Here is an 18,183-nt window from a genome sequence, read left to right on the forward strand (position 1 = left end):
TTTGTTCAAATTATGTGTGATGAACGACGTACGTCACTGTTGGGGTTCAGTTAAACGTCGGAATTTGACGAGTGACGATCTGCTCGCACTTCACCTCGCGAAACCACAGCCGCGTGTCAACGCGAAGGCGACTCCACCGGCAGCTTTAGCGGAACGTACGGGCTCTTGTGTCTCTCAATGGGAAAGTCAATCAAACTTGAATGGGCGCGTTTAGCTGCTTGTATTTACCTTCTGTACAGGCTGACCACGGCAAACGCAAGGATTTTCAAAAGTTAATTTCAAAGCACTAATTAACAGTCTATGTGGATCTGGGCTCTTTCACATGATACACAACTGCCCAGGGAGCACAATGTGCTGATGGTAAATGCACAAATACAACAATAGATACATGCGCTCTGTGTATTTTGACGGGGATATGCGCCTAAACTCGTGTAGAGCGTCAAAAAATAGGATGTATCCTATTTTCTGAAATCTACACGCACAGGACGTGCTGCTCCGCGCGCTTATTATTTTACTTGGTACATATGTCAGTAACGCGCGTCACAATGCTTTTTTAACCTGGATTGAAATGGTGGGTTTTTCGTTTTTCTTCATACAAATTTGCTAAAATCACCGCGATATCAGCAGCGGTGAAACGCCGGAGGTGCGCCCGCGTAGACCGTGATCCTGAGCGAAAGGACCGACGCAGAAGTCCGCGCTCCACTGAGCTAAACGCAGCTTATGCCCGATCGCACTCGGGGTTCTCTCAGGGGCGGTCCTAGATTCCAAGTTCTAGTCCAGGATTAGTCCTGGTTTGGTCCTGGTTTAGTCTTGGTTTAGTTCTGGTTTAGTCCTGGTTCAGTTCTGGTTCAGTAATGGTTTAGACCTGGTTTAGTCTTGGTTTATTCCTGGTTTAGACCTGGTTTAGTCCTGGTTCAGTTCTGGTTTAGACCTGGTTCAGTCCTGGTTTAGACCTGGTTCAATTTTGGTTCAGTCCTGGTTTAGTCTTGGTTTATTCCTGGTTCAATTCTTTTTTAGTCCTGGTTCAGTCCTGATTTAGACCTGGTTTAGTCTAAAATAAATGCAGCCTTTCATTTACAGATCTCACCTAAATATAAAATGAACTGAACTTTGAACTAGTTAAAAATTAAAATTGTGAACTATGAACGTGAACTATTCATTTTGAACAAGTGTGAACTGAACTTTGAACTAGTTCATGAAAAGTTTGAACTTGCACAACACTGTTGATATGTGGTCCTGAAACTGATACATATCCGATCTTTTGACATGCGACTTCAGTCTGAATGGCCAAAGCGCATTCATCCCACCTACACGTTATCAACAAGCTACAAACGTCACTATTCTGCGCTGAAGTCGGCGAAAATTGTTAATGAACTCCGTGTCACTGAAGCGAAGCACATCACCACTCACCACTCTTGGCTACGTCTCCACATCCACACGTTCCTTTCAATGGACGTCGCTGCTGCTGTCCAACAAAACGCCACGGCCAAAAACCTCGTCCTTCTCCTTCTCAATCTCCTCCTTAAAACAAGTAAGTTGTTCATGTTCTGGCTCCAGTACGAGAAGAACTTTAAAATCGCCAGGTGCTCAATGCTCGCGTCCATGTTTGGACAACTTCCGTAAACACAGAGCACGCTCGCGGTGGATGACGTCATCGTGTCCTCCAGTGCGCATGCGGGACACTTTGGGGCTGTTTAACGTTCACACAGGGGATCGCATACAAGTCACATTTAATTGGAAATGTGAACGTCTTCACAAAAACATCGGATTTCACAAAAAAATCGGATTTGAGCGTTAAGTCCTGCAGTCTGAATGTAGCCCAAGTGGCCTGGGTCGAATTTGAAAAAATGGGATCTGTGCTGTTCAGACTGTCATTAAAAGATCAGATACAGGTCACATAGAAGCCAAAAAATCGGATTTGGGTCACTTCAGTCTGCAGTCTGAACGCAGCCTTATTCCGTGGTGAATTGCAAGTTAAATTGGTTGTGAATAGTCAGTTTTGTATCTTTCCTGTCAATGGAAACCATGAACATCCCGCGTTACAACTTTGTAAACAGTCCCCGAAAAACAATTACAAGCTGGATAGTTCCGCTTATGTGATGAAGGTAGGGTTTTGCTGCCCTCTAAAGCAGTACCTTGAAATACATCAATTCTTTCAGTAAGCTGGGTACGGCAGTGTTATAATATTGTTAAATGTTAAACCTAACGTTTAACATTTAACAATATTATAACATTCTGTGGTTAATTCACTATGTAAATGACCAGGTTTAACATTAGTGAATTTGCGTAGTAAATATTTCTTATGAAAATACCATGTAATTATTAGGGAAAACTGTCTCTCGTCCCCCATCTAGGAGTATGATATCATACTTCAGTACTGCATATACTGTACTGTATACTGTACTCAATTGTATTCAATTTAGAGTGTAACCACTAGGGGGCACTGCTTCACAATAATTAATTTGGATCAAGACTTAGGTTTTCCCTCCTATCAAAATCAAGTCTATAAAAGCGAACACAACACAATCAATAGTTTACACATTTAACCATACTTTACAGAACTACATGGTACTGTAATTACTGACAAAATGAAGGAGCTGGCTGCCAACAAAAGAAAAATGGTAGTTTCATTAAGAGAAAATCATTAAAAAAAAAAAGATTTATTAAGAGGTAAAAAGTACACCAACACAATCAATAATTTTATATTCTCATTTCTGAAGTTAATTATTCAATATTGCAAAGAGGTTCATTTGACAATTGTGATGATAACAGGCCAGCTTCTAGCATAAAAGTTCCACAATTTTTTTGTATACAAATGTCCCATTTAAAGAGGTGTCCAGTTGCACAAAGGTATAATTTTTTACACCACGCCCATCTTAGGACTGTTTTTTCTACAGAACAGCCAACCTAACTGAACCAGAGTCATAAGGAGCAGAGCAGCGAAGAGGATCACGAGTCCTGACCAGGGTCCAGGGGGTATGGCCTTCAACACACTGAGTCTCTCCTGTGGCAACTGACTGGTAAGGCTGAGCATATAGCCCAGAGACCAGCCCACAGATGCCCCTCCGGCCTGCAAAATAAAACAGGTTTCCTCAAATCTGTACCTTTCCATTAATTAATAATTTCATGAGACTGGTATACTGCTGAGGGACGTATTCACACAGCATCATTTAACGATAGGGTGTTAGACTTCTATGAGGTATATTTGTATTACTTTATTTCTATTTACTTGTACATATACATTTAAATAATTATGCCTTATTTGACACCAGTCCCTTGCCATTTTTGCAACTTGAGAATTGTTATTATATTATATTATATTGTGATGTTCTGAGTCCCCCTCTCCTTGCTGTGTGCACTAGTACTTTCAAAATGCCATCTCAAAATAAAACTACTACATATTGCATCAGGTTTGTTAAATTGATTGCTCAAACATGCATGGATTACATATAAAACCACTGCAGACATGTTTTTCATGAGTGTTTGATGAATCTTAAAATCGTATAGCTCCAAAAAATCAGTTATGCATAAAACCCCCTCTTTAACAAAAATGATAAAAAAATAAAATGTGTTTTATTTTTATATGATTGAATTTACAACTAAGTTTTGTCAATAATCTTAGCAGTGTGCATTTTACTGTGTGTACCTCTCTTACCTTCTTCTCAAAGGCAATCATGGGAAGCGTAGAGTTGTTGAAACCGTAGCCCTCTGTTAGAAGAACTTGCATGTAATTGGACACAGCACAGACATTCTTCATATATTTTTCGGGCTGCTTAGTGATCGCCATCATCTGTGAGAATACAAAATCATGTGTACAGAATTCAATAAATGTAGTCTCCAGGCCAAGTTACCCAAGTTACAGGTCAGATCTGTGCAAAGATGACCTTACACACAGAAAGAATGCATGTTTATCAATGTATTTTTGAGCAATAAAAACCCTGTAACTGAATAAATGCCAGATAGATAAAAAAATAATGCCATACTGGTGAACATTTTTGGCAAAACAGTAACGTTTATGCATACACATACATAAATACCTCTGACTGTACGTACTTTAAGATAAGATTTGAATGACTACTACAAGACAAAATACAATACATTCACTTTCTATCCATTTTTACATCCTCTTTTTACACATTACACAGTTAGTTTTGGTGTAGTACTTCTTCCTAAAGTTTCATTGTGTTAATTTCAGAGAAACGTTGTCTACAGTAAGTGTCTTTCTCAAGAAACACAAAACACAGGCTTTTAATCTTTCACTTCCACATTGATTTATGAAGAATTTAGATAAGAACAGTGCATCTATTGTTCTACTTTACCAGCATATCCTCTTGGTATTGGAAAGAGAACATGGAAGTCTCACCAAATGGACCCATTTACTCAAAAATTTGATCTATGGCTTATAAACTAATTTCTTTTACCTGCTTGATGTTCATGTTACAGACAAGCTGGCTTGCCTCCTTCATACGCCGTGGGTCTGAGATGTTGGTGAGTGCGGTGACGTAGCTATTGAAAAAGTAAAAGGCGGAGAAAGCCTGTAGAGGACATAAGACCATTACATATGAACATTTTAGTCAGTCGGACTTGGTTTATTAAGGGTAAAAGGGTCAACATTTAGTATTGTGTCTACATTAGTCTGGATAAGTCCTGATTTAGTCCGGTTTCTAGATTCGTCTGGGTTCTGTCCACAATTGACAGCAACAATACTGCTATTTGAACTATGGAGACCTCTATCATACTGTGAGAATTTACCACTATACAACATAACAAGTTACCAGTAGTGGAAGTACTAATACCGGATAAAAAAAAATACTAATAAGTAAATGTGAAAGATTCACATGAAAAAAATCTTAGGTAAAAGTACCCGTATTTTGTGCAGATTTTGAGGTCTAATAAAACGTCAAATGTAGTGATTTTGACATTTGTGCTGAATTTTGTTTAACAGAAACAACTGAATCAATATTTTTTCATTTTTTATTTGTATTTGTTTGATTGCTCAAACTATGAACATGCTAATAAGCCCAGCCTTTTCAGAAAGTCTCAGCTATATTAAAAAATACTTTAATTTTTCAATCTCATTCAAAAATGTAGTGGAGTAGAAAGTACAGACACCTGCTCTCAAATGTAATGAAGTAAAACTAAAAAGTATCCACTCGTAAGTACAGATACCTAAATTTTTTACTTAACAGAACTTTACTACTTTTACTTTGTTACGTCCCATCAATGCAGGGTACAGATTGCTTACCATGAATTTCCCAGATGTGGCAGGCTGGTAGACTCCATCAAAGCTGCACCTGGAGAAGTTGCATTTGTCAAAAGAAAACAGCTTCTGGACAGAGGATAGACACTGCTGATGGTTGCCTGTGCCTTGCAGTGTAACATCGCTTTTCAGATCTACGGTTTGGAGTTTGTATTTCTTGGTGCAAGGAGAGCTGAAGACATCTGCCTCCAGGTTTACAGATGTGCTGTAGTCTTTGGGATAGCAGGGGTTGAACACTGTGCCATTACTTACACCTTGAGTCTGGAAAAAAAAGACTGCAAAATTAATCACAATCAAAACTAAATCTTGAATTATTGTTTCACTCTTCTCACAAATGCTCCGGGATATATTTAAAGGTGTACTATTTAAGTTTTCTGGTAGAAGGTCTACAGCCTGCTTGTCTCCATGGAGATGTTGTTGCTTTGGCTGGCATGCTCTACAGCAAGGGTGTCAAACTCATTTTGGTCTGGGGGCCGTATCCAACCTACTTTGATCCCAAAGGGGCCGGATCAGAAAACTCATGACATATAAACCCCAAAAATAACAATAAGTTCAAATATTTGTGCAGAGAAATGCAAATCTATTACAGAAGTCTTTTTTAATTGATGAACTCTTTCTTTTACAAAATATTATAATATTATGAACAACCTGAAACTTTAAGAAAAATGCAATTTCAACACGATGTTTTAACATGAACTTGTTTTTCAAATAGGAATAAGTAAATTTTTCTTGTAAAATCCTGCACTCGTCATCCACTTTTCTCATTTTGGCCATTTTGCTGATGAGGGTGAGGGTGTCAACAGTCAAAACGATCGTCCTTTAAGAGCATTTGGAAAGAGACAAGTCTTCATTTGTGCTGCTCTGGTGGGAGGGGCCACGTACAGAGACACTGGAGATGCTGCTATGATAAGCACCACAGAAAATTACCAATATTTTAATAGAAAATATAATTACAATATTTTAGTAGAAAATCAGCCGAGGGCCAGATTGAAGGTCTTGGAGGGCCGGATCTGGCCCCAGGGCCGTATGTTTGACACCCGTGCTCTACAGTATGGCATTTAAGTTAGGCGGTGGAGAGGCGGAGAGGAGAGGCGGGCGCTACTAACAGTAAGAAGGCAAGTTTCTTGAGCTGTTCTAAGCAATAAAACCACATGTAATTGAAAAAAACCTAAAACAAAAGCAATAACATTTCTATGAAAACAAGCTGATGATGGACCCTTCAGCAGAAAAGTTACATGGTGCACCTTGAAAAAGAAACAAAGTGAACAGAATATATATATATATATATATATATATATATATATATATATATATATATATATATATATATATATATATATATATATATATATATATGTGTGTGTGTGTGTGTGTGTGTGTATATATATATATATATATATATATATATATATATTTTTTTTTTTTTTACATCAAATCACACGTCTAATATCACCACTTCAGAAAATAGGTGAAAGACAAAGGGAATACTAAGTGTCATTTACATGAAAAAGCAGACATTAGGTAAGGTGTGATAATGTTTTCACAGTTGCAACAAAAAGTCAGGACACAAGAACAGTTTCATGCTCTTTGCTGTTGCACTCTGTAACAGCTGTCACTTTAAAACATTAGTTACTGTCACTTTAAATAACTGTAATTAACCTACTTGCTCTGATATCTTTCTGCCCATACTGTTAATTTTATATATGTGAATCAAAGTATATTTTTACCTTATTTTAATGCTTTCCCTTATTTCTACTTTATCGTAGTTTATATTATTATTCTGGAACAAGTTGTAGTTTATAGTAGAAGTTGTTTGTGAAGATCTGATTTTATCTAAGAAGCTGTCTTTATTCACCTTTTTTGTTCTGCTATTTATTGTATAGTGTGTATCAAAGAAGTAGTTAGTAAAGTTTTTTAACTAACAATGGCAATAAAACTGATTCTGAATGATGGAAGATGAGAAAATAATTTTCAAAAAAGATTACTGTGACGTACGGTGATGAGGAGAGCCAGCAGTCTGCGCAGGAACTGGTCTTGTCCGTAGCAGAGGAAGCTGTGAGTGTACAGCTGGTACTCTTGTCCGTAGAGCTTTAGTTTCTTGGAGTTGTCAGGGTTCTCTAACTGTATCTCTGTTTGAAATGTTATCTGAGTCGAGGCTCCACCCAAATCCAAAGCACCGATCGTGTCTTTACCAGGATTCAACCAATGCCCCACAAAACCATACTGAAAAGCAGAAGATTAGATTTAATGAAGATTGACTTGGCAGAAGACAACAATAGTATCACTGGTATTGGTATATGGTTTAGCAAATAGCATGACATTGTTGGGTCTTTGGCGGTGATGGATGAAGCACTCAATTTTATTACTTAAGTAAAAGTACAGATATGGTAGTGGTTGGAATTTGCCCGGGATCCGGAAGACACACTTTTCCAATACTTTACAAAGATGTGAGATTGAAATGACTGACAAGGTGAAGTAGTCAAAAGACATGCACGGTCAGTTCTTATCAAAACAAAAATGGCTAGTTAGGGAAAAAAAATTAAGAAAAAATACATAAATAATAAATATCAAAGCGGACTAAAAAACAGTGAATATCTTTGCAGAATCAGTGAGCAAAGCAAACTGTAAAATAAAATTATGTTCTAAAATGAAAGACGATCAACGAGCTCCTTTATTTCTCACACTGAAATAAACCAATCTGACTGCATGGGTGTGTTTGAGCCTGGCTAGAGGCGCAGCAGAGGGAGGTGTGATTAGACTAATATCCCTCTGTAGTAAACATTCACAGGGATATTATTCTGGATTAGCCAGGCAAGGAGGGAGGAGATACTGATGCAGAATGACAACATCATGTCCATCAGTCAGTCCCATGTATTGTACCACCACACAGTGTAGCTCGTTTCTACAGAACTATCATTGCTCTGCCTGGAATGTTCCACAGTATGACATTAAACAGGTCTACCTTACATTTTTTTAAATTGCAGGTGGTTTTATAGCTCAAAAATACCTAGAAAGCTAGACCTGTAACTTGGTCTGTCTCTTTGTCTCTTGGTTTGATCTCCATGAAGATAGAAAGGTTTAAAACCATACTGGGAGACATTCCAGACAAAGCAATAACATCTTGATGGACCCTCCACCAGAAAGGTTGCACAATGCACCTTTAAAGATGACTCAGTTATTATCAAATAACTAACACAAAATTCCATTACTCATAGTGCAAGTTGTTTGTGTCTCCATTTTTGTTTTGTATTCAGTACGCCTCTACAACTACGACTACAAAAAAAGATGTGACGTTATAATTAACAACACTCGGCCCTTATATATGTCAGTATATTTTTTTCTGTTGCTGTTGTAATACTAAAAGAGGAAGGATTTCAGTGAGGTTTACTTATTGTGAAAGTGGTCAAAATGTTATGAGTAAGCAGTTTCCATAGACAATATAAGAGCATGGCATCATGTATCTACCTTTGCAGAGCCTGTATGGTAAGACAAGGCAAATGAAAGAGTTACTATATAATACATTTCAAAAATCTCTTTTTTTATTTGTTACATTCATGTAAGATGAATATAAAATAATTATGTTTGAATGTGAATGATAAGGAGCAGAAAGAAGTATAGACTTGTAATATCTGCTCCCTTCCCACATCACACAAAAAAACTTATTTAAGTGACATGCACAATATTAAATACTTATTAATGAACACAAAAGGACAGTTACTCTACAATCTCATACTTTTTTTTAGCATATCATATTTAACATTTCTTTTAAACACCTTTTTAATTTAGACTGTTTCAAACCTACTGAAAATTAAAATTCTGAATACATTTTCAGCAGGCTACAATTTAGTTACTTCCAGACACTGAAGACTAAGTGCAATATAAGGCCTGGATATTAGGAATTTCAGAAAACCTGTTCTAGACATTTGGTCAGTAGACTGATTGTACCTTTGCAAAGTTCTCTAGTAGGTAGTTGACAGTGACCCAGCCAAAAGCCCCCTCGTCCTGCCCGCTCAGAATAGTGGATCCTTTAAAGTTGAATGGGTACGACTTCAATTTGGTGCCCACCTCTTTTAAAACACGGTGGGACTCGGAGGCATTTTTTTCCCTGTAGATAATAAAATATAGACATTAACCACAAGACATTTTGGGCTGATGTGTAAACAAAAGTCCCTGGACCGCATTAGTTTAGGTGCACAAAATTATGATAGGGTTTTGGAGGACCCTGCAGTTTTTATGACAAGGTTATGCCACTGGCTTGTCTTTGTGCAAATGCTATTGCTTTGCCTGAAATGCTCTACAGAATGGCATTTGACTAATTTCTCTTTCATTTATTCACAGGGTTATGTGCATAAAGTGTGGTCACCTCACCACTGATCTGACATGTAACATCAAGGACATAATTTATACAGTAGATAACCTTGTAACTAGGAACTGTGCAGAACCTTCAAGCTCTTTGGGCTCTGGTAGAGGACCCCAGAGGATGAGGAAGAGTTTTGTATATTTTGTTTAGTGTGTGTACATCTCCAAAGCTCAAAATGCTCTGTTCCACCTTGTGATGTCATGTAGCTTTAGTTAACAGCTACCTTTTACCTTTAATTCAGTAGAGATTGTCAACTGCAGGGCTAAAATTATCCAAATGATTCTAGTGAAGGTGTATGAACTTTAAAGTACTTCCGTAAGAACTGTAAGAGCCTAAATATAGTTTATTACTAAGGACCAGAAAAAGCATACCAGTAATATGTCTTCTTTAACTTTTTTGTATTTACTGAACTACAGAGTGCAAGTTATTCCTTTAGGGGACCAATAATGTTCACAAGTTTACTACTACCTTTCTTATGCACAGCATCAGTGAACCTCTTCTTTTGTTAGCACATGTTTAGAATGATTAAGTACTCACTCCAGCAGCCTCATGCCCGCCGTGGCCCCCAGGTACAGAGGGGTTTTACTGTGTCTGTTCTTGGGGATGTTCCGCACAGCCTGTTGGAGACACTCCTCCAGACTTTTAGCTGCTCCACCAGGAACACCTGCATAACCTGAGATCCCTTTACCTACACAGCACACACAAACAGGGGGAAATTAAGTTTAACTCAGCAGTTTATGTTAAGATAAGCACTATGAGACTTTATTTAGGCTGTTAGTTAAAGGTGCATTGTGTAACTTTTCTGGTAGAGGGTCTGCTATCTGACTTGTATGACTTTTAACATATTCATCTAGCATTTCTTCATTAGGAAAGTTTCTATTACTAAAAAATACAATCATTCCTTCTATGAATAGAGGAAACTATCCACAGATCTAAAGTCTACATCTAAGAATTGTAATGTAGCATATTGCTGTAACCAGCTTGTCTCCCTTGTGATATTTTTGGTTTAATAATACTGTGGAAAATTCTAAACAAAGCAATAATATTTCCATGGAGACAAACAGGTAGAAATATTACACAGTGCACCTTTAAGAAAATGACAGATCATGCTTGCATAGTGTGTAGTTGTGAACAGAAGCAATGCAAATATTAATAGTAACAGTAGAAGTAATAGCAATATTTGTAGCAGTGGTAAAACATTTCCCAGAAAGAAATAATTTAAAAATGCTTTTTTCCCTAATAACTGTTGATAATCTATAACATACATCGTTCATTATTTTGCATAGGGGGTAGGTGAAAATGTAGTCTTGAATGCAGGTCTATGCAGGCTTACTCAAACATGCATAAATAAAAGAAAGTACAACTCTGAGTAAGCCAGTGATGCAGAAACAACAATATAGCATGGTTACATCATTCATTATCAACTAATGTTTATGACTTAAAAGGTGCACAGTGTAACTTTCCGGGTGGCGTGTCCTATTAAATTGAACTATTATATTGAACTACTCCATGGAGACAAGCAACAAGCCAATCTACAGGTCCGATCTGTGGAGAAGTGGGCCTGCTTACAGTAGAATGCATATTTTCCATGGTATCATTTTACTGTAAAAAACAAAACAAAAACAAAACAAAAAAAACCTATAATTAAATAATAAGCAAGTTTAATGTCATACTGTGGTACATTCCAGCAAAAGCAATCTCTCTAGCATATCTCCATGGACACAACCAGGTGCTGGACTCTTACCAGAAAAGTTACTTGGTGCAGCTTTTTTTAAATTATTATTATTATTATTATTTTAAAGAAACTGTGTATGTGGTTTAATAGCATTATCTATTGTTCCTTGTAATTTTTGACATCTTTTGTGCAAACTAAAAATTATCTAAAAAAAAAAACTAAACTAAAATTTATCAGATGCCGAAATGTGGCTGTGGGCCGAGTTTCAGTGTTAAGTATTACTTCAAAGGTGCATGGTGTAACTTTTCTGGTTGAGGGTCTGTCACCTGCTTGTTTCTATGGATATGTCATTGCTCTGCCTGGGATGTTCCGCAGTATGGCATTAAACAGCTCTACCTTACATTTATTCAATTACAGGTGGGTTTATAGCTCAGAAATACCTAGAAAAACAGGTATTCTGACTGAGCAGGATTGCCTCCCCACAGGTCTAGCCTATAACTCCATAAAAATAGAAAGGTTTAATACCATATTGTCAAACATTCCAGACAACGTAATAACATTTCCATGGAGAAAAGCATGTGATGGACCCGCCACCAGAAAAGTTACAAAATGCACCTTTATATCAATTAGTTTACCTTTTCAAATAGTCTGACCTACAGATAACCTTAAACTGCTCTATGACTCATTCAAGGTTATTTAAAAAAAAAAAAAAAAAATCTAAGGAAATCCAAACAACAAACTGAAACAAGAAGAGGAATTAGTGCTCCTGACTAAGATGGCACGGAAGAAGAAGCAAGGAACTAAACTCTGAGGTCTTGCAAAATTCAACACAAATTCTGCACTTGACCTTGTCCTGGCACAGTCACACAGAGGAAGTGAAAGGCACAATGTTCTTGACTTTGAAAGTGGGGTTAAACGGTAAAGAAAATAGTTAATTTTGAGCAAACCATATTATGTGTTCATGCAAAATTTGTTACATTTTGAAGTTTAAAATTTGTCATATTTTGGATTCCTGTCACATTTTTTCACAACTACTAAGGCAGGATCTGTGAATATGGGCAAAGAGTCTTGCTCAGGGACAAAGTCAGCTTAAAAAGGTCAGCCCTCCCATTTTCAAGTTCTGTTCTCATTTTCAACTGTTCTACCATCGGCACACTGATATGCTGATATCCACAAATGGAATATATATATGTATATAAGATGCATATGTATAAATAAAGGCCTTTTATTAATCCAAAAATGATCATGTTGTCTTCGTATGTACATTAACTTCTTGGATTCTTTTCATACTCTTCAGTTATTGTGTCTTTAAAAAGAACCCAAGAAGTTAAGGCCGTTTAATTGTTATAATGTAATGAGTGCCACAGGAGTATTTTGACTGCATTTTGCACTAGTACATGCACGTTTTAAAGTTTAAAGTATTTTCTACGATTTCAAAATGTAAGTACTTTGATTTTAAATTCCATAAATGTGATCTCTTAGTATTAATTACACAAATATTGAATGTAATTGCCATGTTATGATATAATAATCAAAAAACAGAATGAACCTCATATGAGTCCTTGGGTTGCCAATTTCAGTGGTGAAATCCAGTTGGTTTAAATCTAAAATGACTCTCTCTGATCTAAATCCTCCTTACTTCTAGCCAGTCACTAATCAGAGCTAGAGCATCCTATGCATTTTTAAAAACTGTAAATGAACAGACCAAGTGCAGGTCCTTTAAGTTGAAAATACGCATAGCTCAGAAATATAATGTGTCATCATCTATTTATTCTTTTCCAGATAAATGCACAGAGAGGTCAAGAGAGTACAGGTCAAGTCAAGACTTCACATAGGACTCATTAACAGCCAACAATGCAACGGCTCGCTATGCCAGCCTAAGACGTGTTACAAAAAATCCAAGGTGTGGAAACTGAATTTTCTTAGCACTAAAACCACAGGAACAAACAGTCTATAATAGCTGTCAGACGTTTTACCTTTGACATTGCACTCGTCATGCTGGGTGACAATGCCTGTTCCATTCTGTTTATCGGCGGGCCATTTGTAGATGTACATGGACGTGTGGGAGGAGCCAGCATCCAGGACAATTCCATACTGGGAAAGAGGGAGACATGGTATACACATATATTACAAAAACTGTTCATTCTTTTGTTCAATACAGTACACTTGAATGCACCTCAATACCATACAAGGAAAGCACTGTGTTCTAAAACGCACTGTGTAACTTTTATATAAAGTTGAGGGTCCACCACACCTGCTTGTCTCCATGGAGATCTTACTGCTTAGCCTGGAATATCCCATTATGTGGCATTAAATGTATCTAAGTACATGCAGACAAGGAGCAGGTGGCAACTCAAGGTTAAGTTACAGGTCTAATCTGTGGAAAGGATTTTATTTAGCTTTAACAACTCTGATTGAATAGATGCAATTATGATTATGGTAACTTTAATGCCATAGTGTGGAACATTCCAGGCAAATCAAGCAGGTGGCATACTCTCCACATACATATTGCAACTTTAAAACACAACTGCATGTAAAAATGGGGATAGGGTGCATTCTCATGACAAAGTATAGAGCAATATGAAGATGAAAATGAAACTGTGATCTGACCCTAGTGACATTTTGATATTTTGGTGATAGGGCAACTCAGTGCTTCTCTAAGTATGTTTCTAAGCTTCCCTACCTTTTCTCTCTCTCTTTAATTTTATGATGATTATTTATGTTTTAATTTGTTTGTGTTGTGATTTTAATGTATTTCTTATTCTGTAAAACACTAAACTTGCCTTGCCTTGCCTACTCCTCCCATTGGTCAGTTTCTATCATGATGTGAGTGAGTGACAGCTGAATTAGACCAATCAAAGTGTGTGGACTTTCACACCCAGCAGATGGCTTAAAGTGCATATGACTGGTTTTGGTCATTCTCTAATTTTGACATAATTTGGTAGGATAATATGTGTTATAATTATTAATTAAAGTTTTAGACTGATTAAGAAAGAAGAAGAAATTTGTGAAGAAAAGTTGAAAAATATGTTACAAATTACAGGAAGCAGGAAGTACTGTTTTAGGGAGTTACACATCATGATAGGAAGAGTTCAATCCCAAAATTATATTTACACACTAGAAACATGTTTTTCGGTTACTTTAAACATAATTTCAACAAAATAAAGGCATTTTATTATGTTTTATTTGGCAAATATGAATTTCAGTGTACATTTAAGGAATTTTGGCATAGTGTACAATATGGTTGCTAGATAACAGCTATGGAACGCCCTAATGTGATGCCACAATTTCCAACCAAGAAGTTAGATTTGAAACCTGAAAAAATTGTGAAAAATGTACACAATTTTTAGTTAAAATTTGTTTTAATCTTACGTGCGTTTTAGTAAAATGAGTAGTTCAAACTGTCATAGGCACTTTAAATACCTCTTAAGGCAATATACAGAGTGATATACAGGAATTGTGACAGCCAATCACAGTCTGCTACCTCTGCCTCTCAACCAATCACCTCTCATGGCATTCAAACACATTCAGTTTTTCCCCTTCCTCACAATAGGCAGTGAAAAGGTGTATTAACTTGCATCGATCAAAAGCCTAACAGTATCTCTCCCATTCATTTCTATTACAATATGGTACAGTGTTTTTATATTGTTGCACTTCAAAGCGGTCCACAAACTATATAATACGCCTTTATCATCTAAGAGAGTTAACAATGAGAAGCAAACATGAATGATGAACTCTTTCTTTCAAAGTTTTTGTGTAATGTTTTGAGTATTTTAACCAGGAATGTGTCAGATGTAACCACTTTTAGTACATATACTCCTTCTACTTGTTGGACAGCTACATAATGCAAATAATGCACTTCTGTCACCTATGTTCTTTTACTCATGTCTAAAACTTTGTACCAACTTGTCTAGCTATGTTCAGATCTATGTGACAGTTGGAGGAGCATAAATAAATAAAAAATGTCTGTAGGGCAACATAACTGAACAGACGGAAACGATAAAAACATATTTTGCCCCAGAAGGTGTAATAGACAGTAATAAAACTGAAAACTGAAAAATGTGCTGTTTTCACTTGGCCTGTGGTGGGTTATTTGTCCAAATAAACAAAATCTCAGAACAAATGCACATGTTAATGAACTTTCCAAGACAAGTAAGTGCATTTAAAAGGTGCATTGTGTAACTCGCTTTTCTGGTGAAGTGTCTGTCACCTGCTTGTTTCTATGGATATGTCATTGCTCTGCCAGGAATGTTCCACCGTGTGACATTAAATAGGTTTACCTTACAGCTCAAAAATACCTAGAAAAACTGGCACTCTGACTGTGAGCGCTGTGAGACTGCCTCTCCATAGATCTGACCTGTAACTTGGTCCAGTTTGGGCTCCATGAAGATAGAAAAGTTTAATAATTATGCTGTGAATTTAACATTCCAGACAAAGCAATATCATGTCCATGGAGGAAAGTATTTGAAGGGCCCTCCACCAGAAAAGTTACACAGTGCACCTTTAAATTAAAATAGGGTACTGCTGTGACATTTGAGCTGCCATATACCTTTCAGCAATAAATATTGGGTCAAGTGTTTTAGTAATAGGCTAGGGTCATTGTATAGTGCAGCCTGAAATGAAGCTTTGAATTAAAAACACAAAATTGCCACTTTTTTGATGTGGGTGTTTTTGATATTCCTTTTACTTCATTGTTTGAGTCCTGCTTACTGTTTCAATTCAAATAGTTGTTAGTATCTTAAACCTACCTGACACTGTAATCTAGACTATTTTGCTTGCTTTGGTTATTTTGCAGCATTTATTATTCACCGATTTTTACGCCTTTGTTTCCAATCACCTCACACCGATATATCTATCCGTTTAAACGAAAATTCTCACCATACCTCAAATTCTGGCGGTTTCTGCAGCTCTCTCGTCGGTATGACCAAGAGAAGAATACCAATCAGCGCCAACAAGAGGAGCGCCAAGGCGGGAACGACCTGTGCGCAACGGGGAGTCATCTTGGCTAAAAGCGCGGTTACGCACGCTGCTGCTGCTGCTGCTGCTGCGTGTCTGTGGTTATGATGACTCGTTTCGTGAGATGCTTTTAACTCAGATGCTCCGGACATAAAGGACGTGCACTACAGCCTAGAAGTTACGTATGCGCGCGTGTTCACAAGTTTAAAGCTGCGTAATTGGTTGGTGGTAGTTTTATCGCTTCAAATGACCTCATATGGTTGCTTCCTATGTTTGCAGACTTAATTCAGAAGTTGACTGAACCTACGACTGCATTCACTTCACGCAGTCGTAGGTTATTCATTTCACTTGTGGATCAGTAGGTTTGTCTAAGTCTGAGCATCAAACAACCAATCAATCAAACAATCAATCATGCATCTGCAGTGTTGGGAAGGTTACTTTTAAAATGTATTCCCCTACAGATTACAGATTACATACCTCAAAATGTAGTTTGTAACGGAATCTATTAAGGTACATATTTTCACATAAATTGTTAGGCTTTTGATCGATGCAAGTTAATACACCTTTTCACTGCCTATTGTGAGGAAGGGGAAAAACTGAATGTGTTTGAATGCCATGAGAGGTGATTGGTTGAGAGGCAGAGGTAGCAGACTGTGATTGGCTGTCACAGTTCCTGCATATCACTCTGTATATTGCCTTAAGAGGTATTTAATATAGCCCAAAATGTAAAAACAGGAAAATACCGTCGTGTAATCCACTTATTTCAGCAAAGTAACTGTAATCCAATTACCACTCCCTGAAACAGTAACTGTAACTGAATACAGTTACTCATAATTTGTACTCTGATTACGTAACTCCGGTACATGTAATCTGTTACTCCCGAACACTGTGCATCTGACGGACTTGTTAATGCGCCAAAAAAGTTAATAAGTGACAGCGATATAACAAGTACATTTGTTTTGCCAATAAAGGCGTTTATGCACAATTATTGTAGCCGAGAGACTGAGTATTACGAAAATAAAGCCTAAGCGATTTAAACCTAGCCTATTTTTTAAAAAAATCAAACATCTATTTAAGTCAAATGTGTAAAGACGCGTCTTCACCAAAACTATCAAACCAGCTATAACGTTATTTGGGTGTGATGATATCATATAATGTGATCATCATATTACAAAGAAATCATGCAGAATCAAAAACCAAGGCTAAGGTGACCTATATGCAAATATCACTGTGTTTCCTCTTCAGTGAGGGGAACACATGTAATAACCACAGAAGGCTTTGATGAGAAGAGAGGAAATAAATGTCAGTTGGTCAATTCATTCTTTAGATGCAGGTTTCTATGCACTTTTTTCAACAAGTGGAAATCTTTGTCTAAAATAACAATAATAATCTAGGCCTATTTTTATTGTATTATTTTTATTGTGATATTAAAGACAGTACAAACAGTAAAAGATTAATATTTGACATTGTGTGTGTGTGTTTTCTCTTCCCCTACAAGCCTATTTCAGCATTTTATAACAATCAGTGAACAAAATATATCCTTCTTTATACTACATTTTAACGCTAAGGGGCGCTATGGAGACTCTGTAGACAATTTTCCTGTCACTAATTTAATATATATGTGATTACTCAGCATTTCAGTTGGCACCAAAAATATTCAGTATAGACTCTACAAAAGTCATACATCTTCAGAAGTGCAAATGGAATATGGGTAACTATATTTTTTAGTTCAAATCACCATTGTAGTTTTACTAAGTGTCTTTCTGTCCAAGGTATGGGACTAGAAAGGGCCTCTTTGAATCAGGCACTGAACAGCTCCGCTCTGAACAGTGAAGCAACGCCCCCTTCTGGTCATCTACAGCTTCACACACGGTGTGTCTTTGTCTTGCGCTGGTGGTGGTGCGACCTGTTCTTCGTGTGTACCCTGTTCTC

At 37.1% G+C, this 18,183-nt stretch overlaps 1 protein-coding gene across 1 annotated transcript; it reads right to left on the reverse strand.

Moving 5' to 3' along the window:
* Positions 1-2,706: 2,706 nt before the first annotated feature.
* Positions 2,707-16,408, reverse strand: LOC110154658 (ectonucleoside triphosphate diphosphohydrolase 2-like). Its single transcript, XM_020918669.2, has 9 exons — positions 16,179-16,408; positions 13,272-13,389; positions 10,158-10,308; positions 9,206-9,365; positions 7,256-7,483; positions 5,246-5,521; positions 4,422-4,535; positions 3,656-3,790; positions 2,707-3,070 (listed from the first exon to the last, which is right to left on the reverse strand). The coding sequence occupies exons 1-9, from the start codon at positions 16,401-16,403 to the stop codon at positions 2,861-2,863; spliced, it is 1,617 nt and encodes a 538-aa protein (XP_020774328.2). The 5' UTR covers positions 16,404-16,408; the 3' UTR covers positions 2,707-2,860.
* Between the last annotated feature and the right edge of the window lie 1,775 nt (positions 16,409-18,183).

Source organism: Boleophthalmus pectinirostris, unplaced genomic scaffold (genome assembly GCF_026225935.1).
Source record: "Boleophthalmus pectinirostris isolate CB_2022bp ecotype Guang Dong unplaced genomic scaffold, ASM2622593v1 HiC_scaffold_4, whole genome shotgun sequence".
NCBI classification, from domain to species: domain Eukaryota; kingdom Metazoa; phylum Chordata; class Actinopteri; order Gobiiformes; family Gobiidae; genus Boleophthalmus; species Boleophthalmus pectinirostris.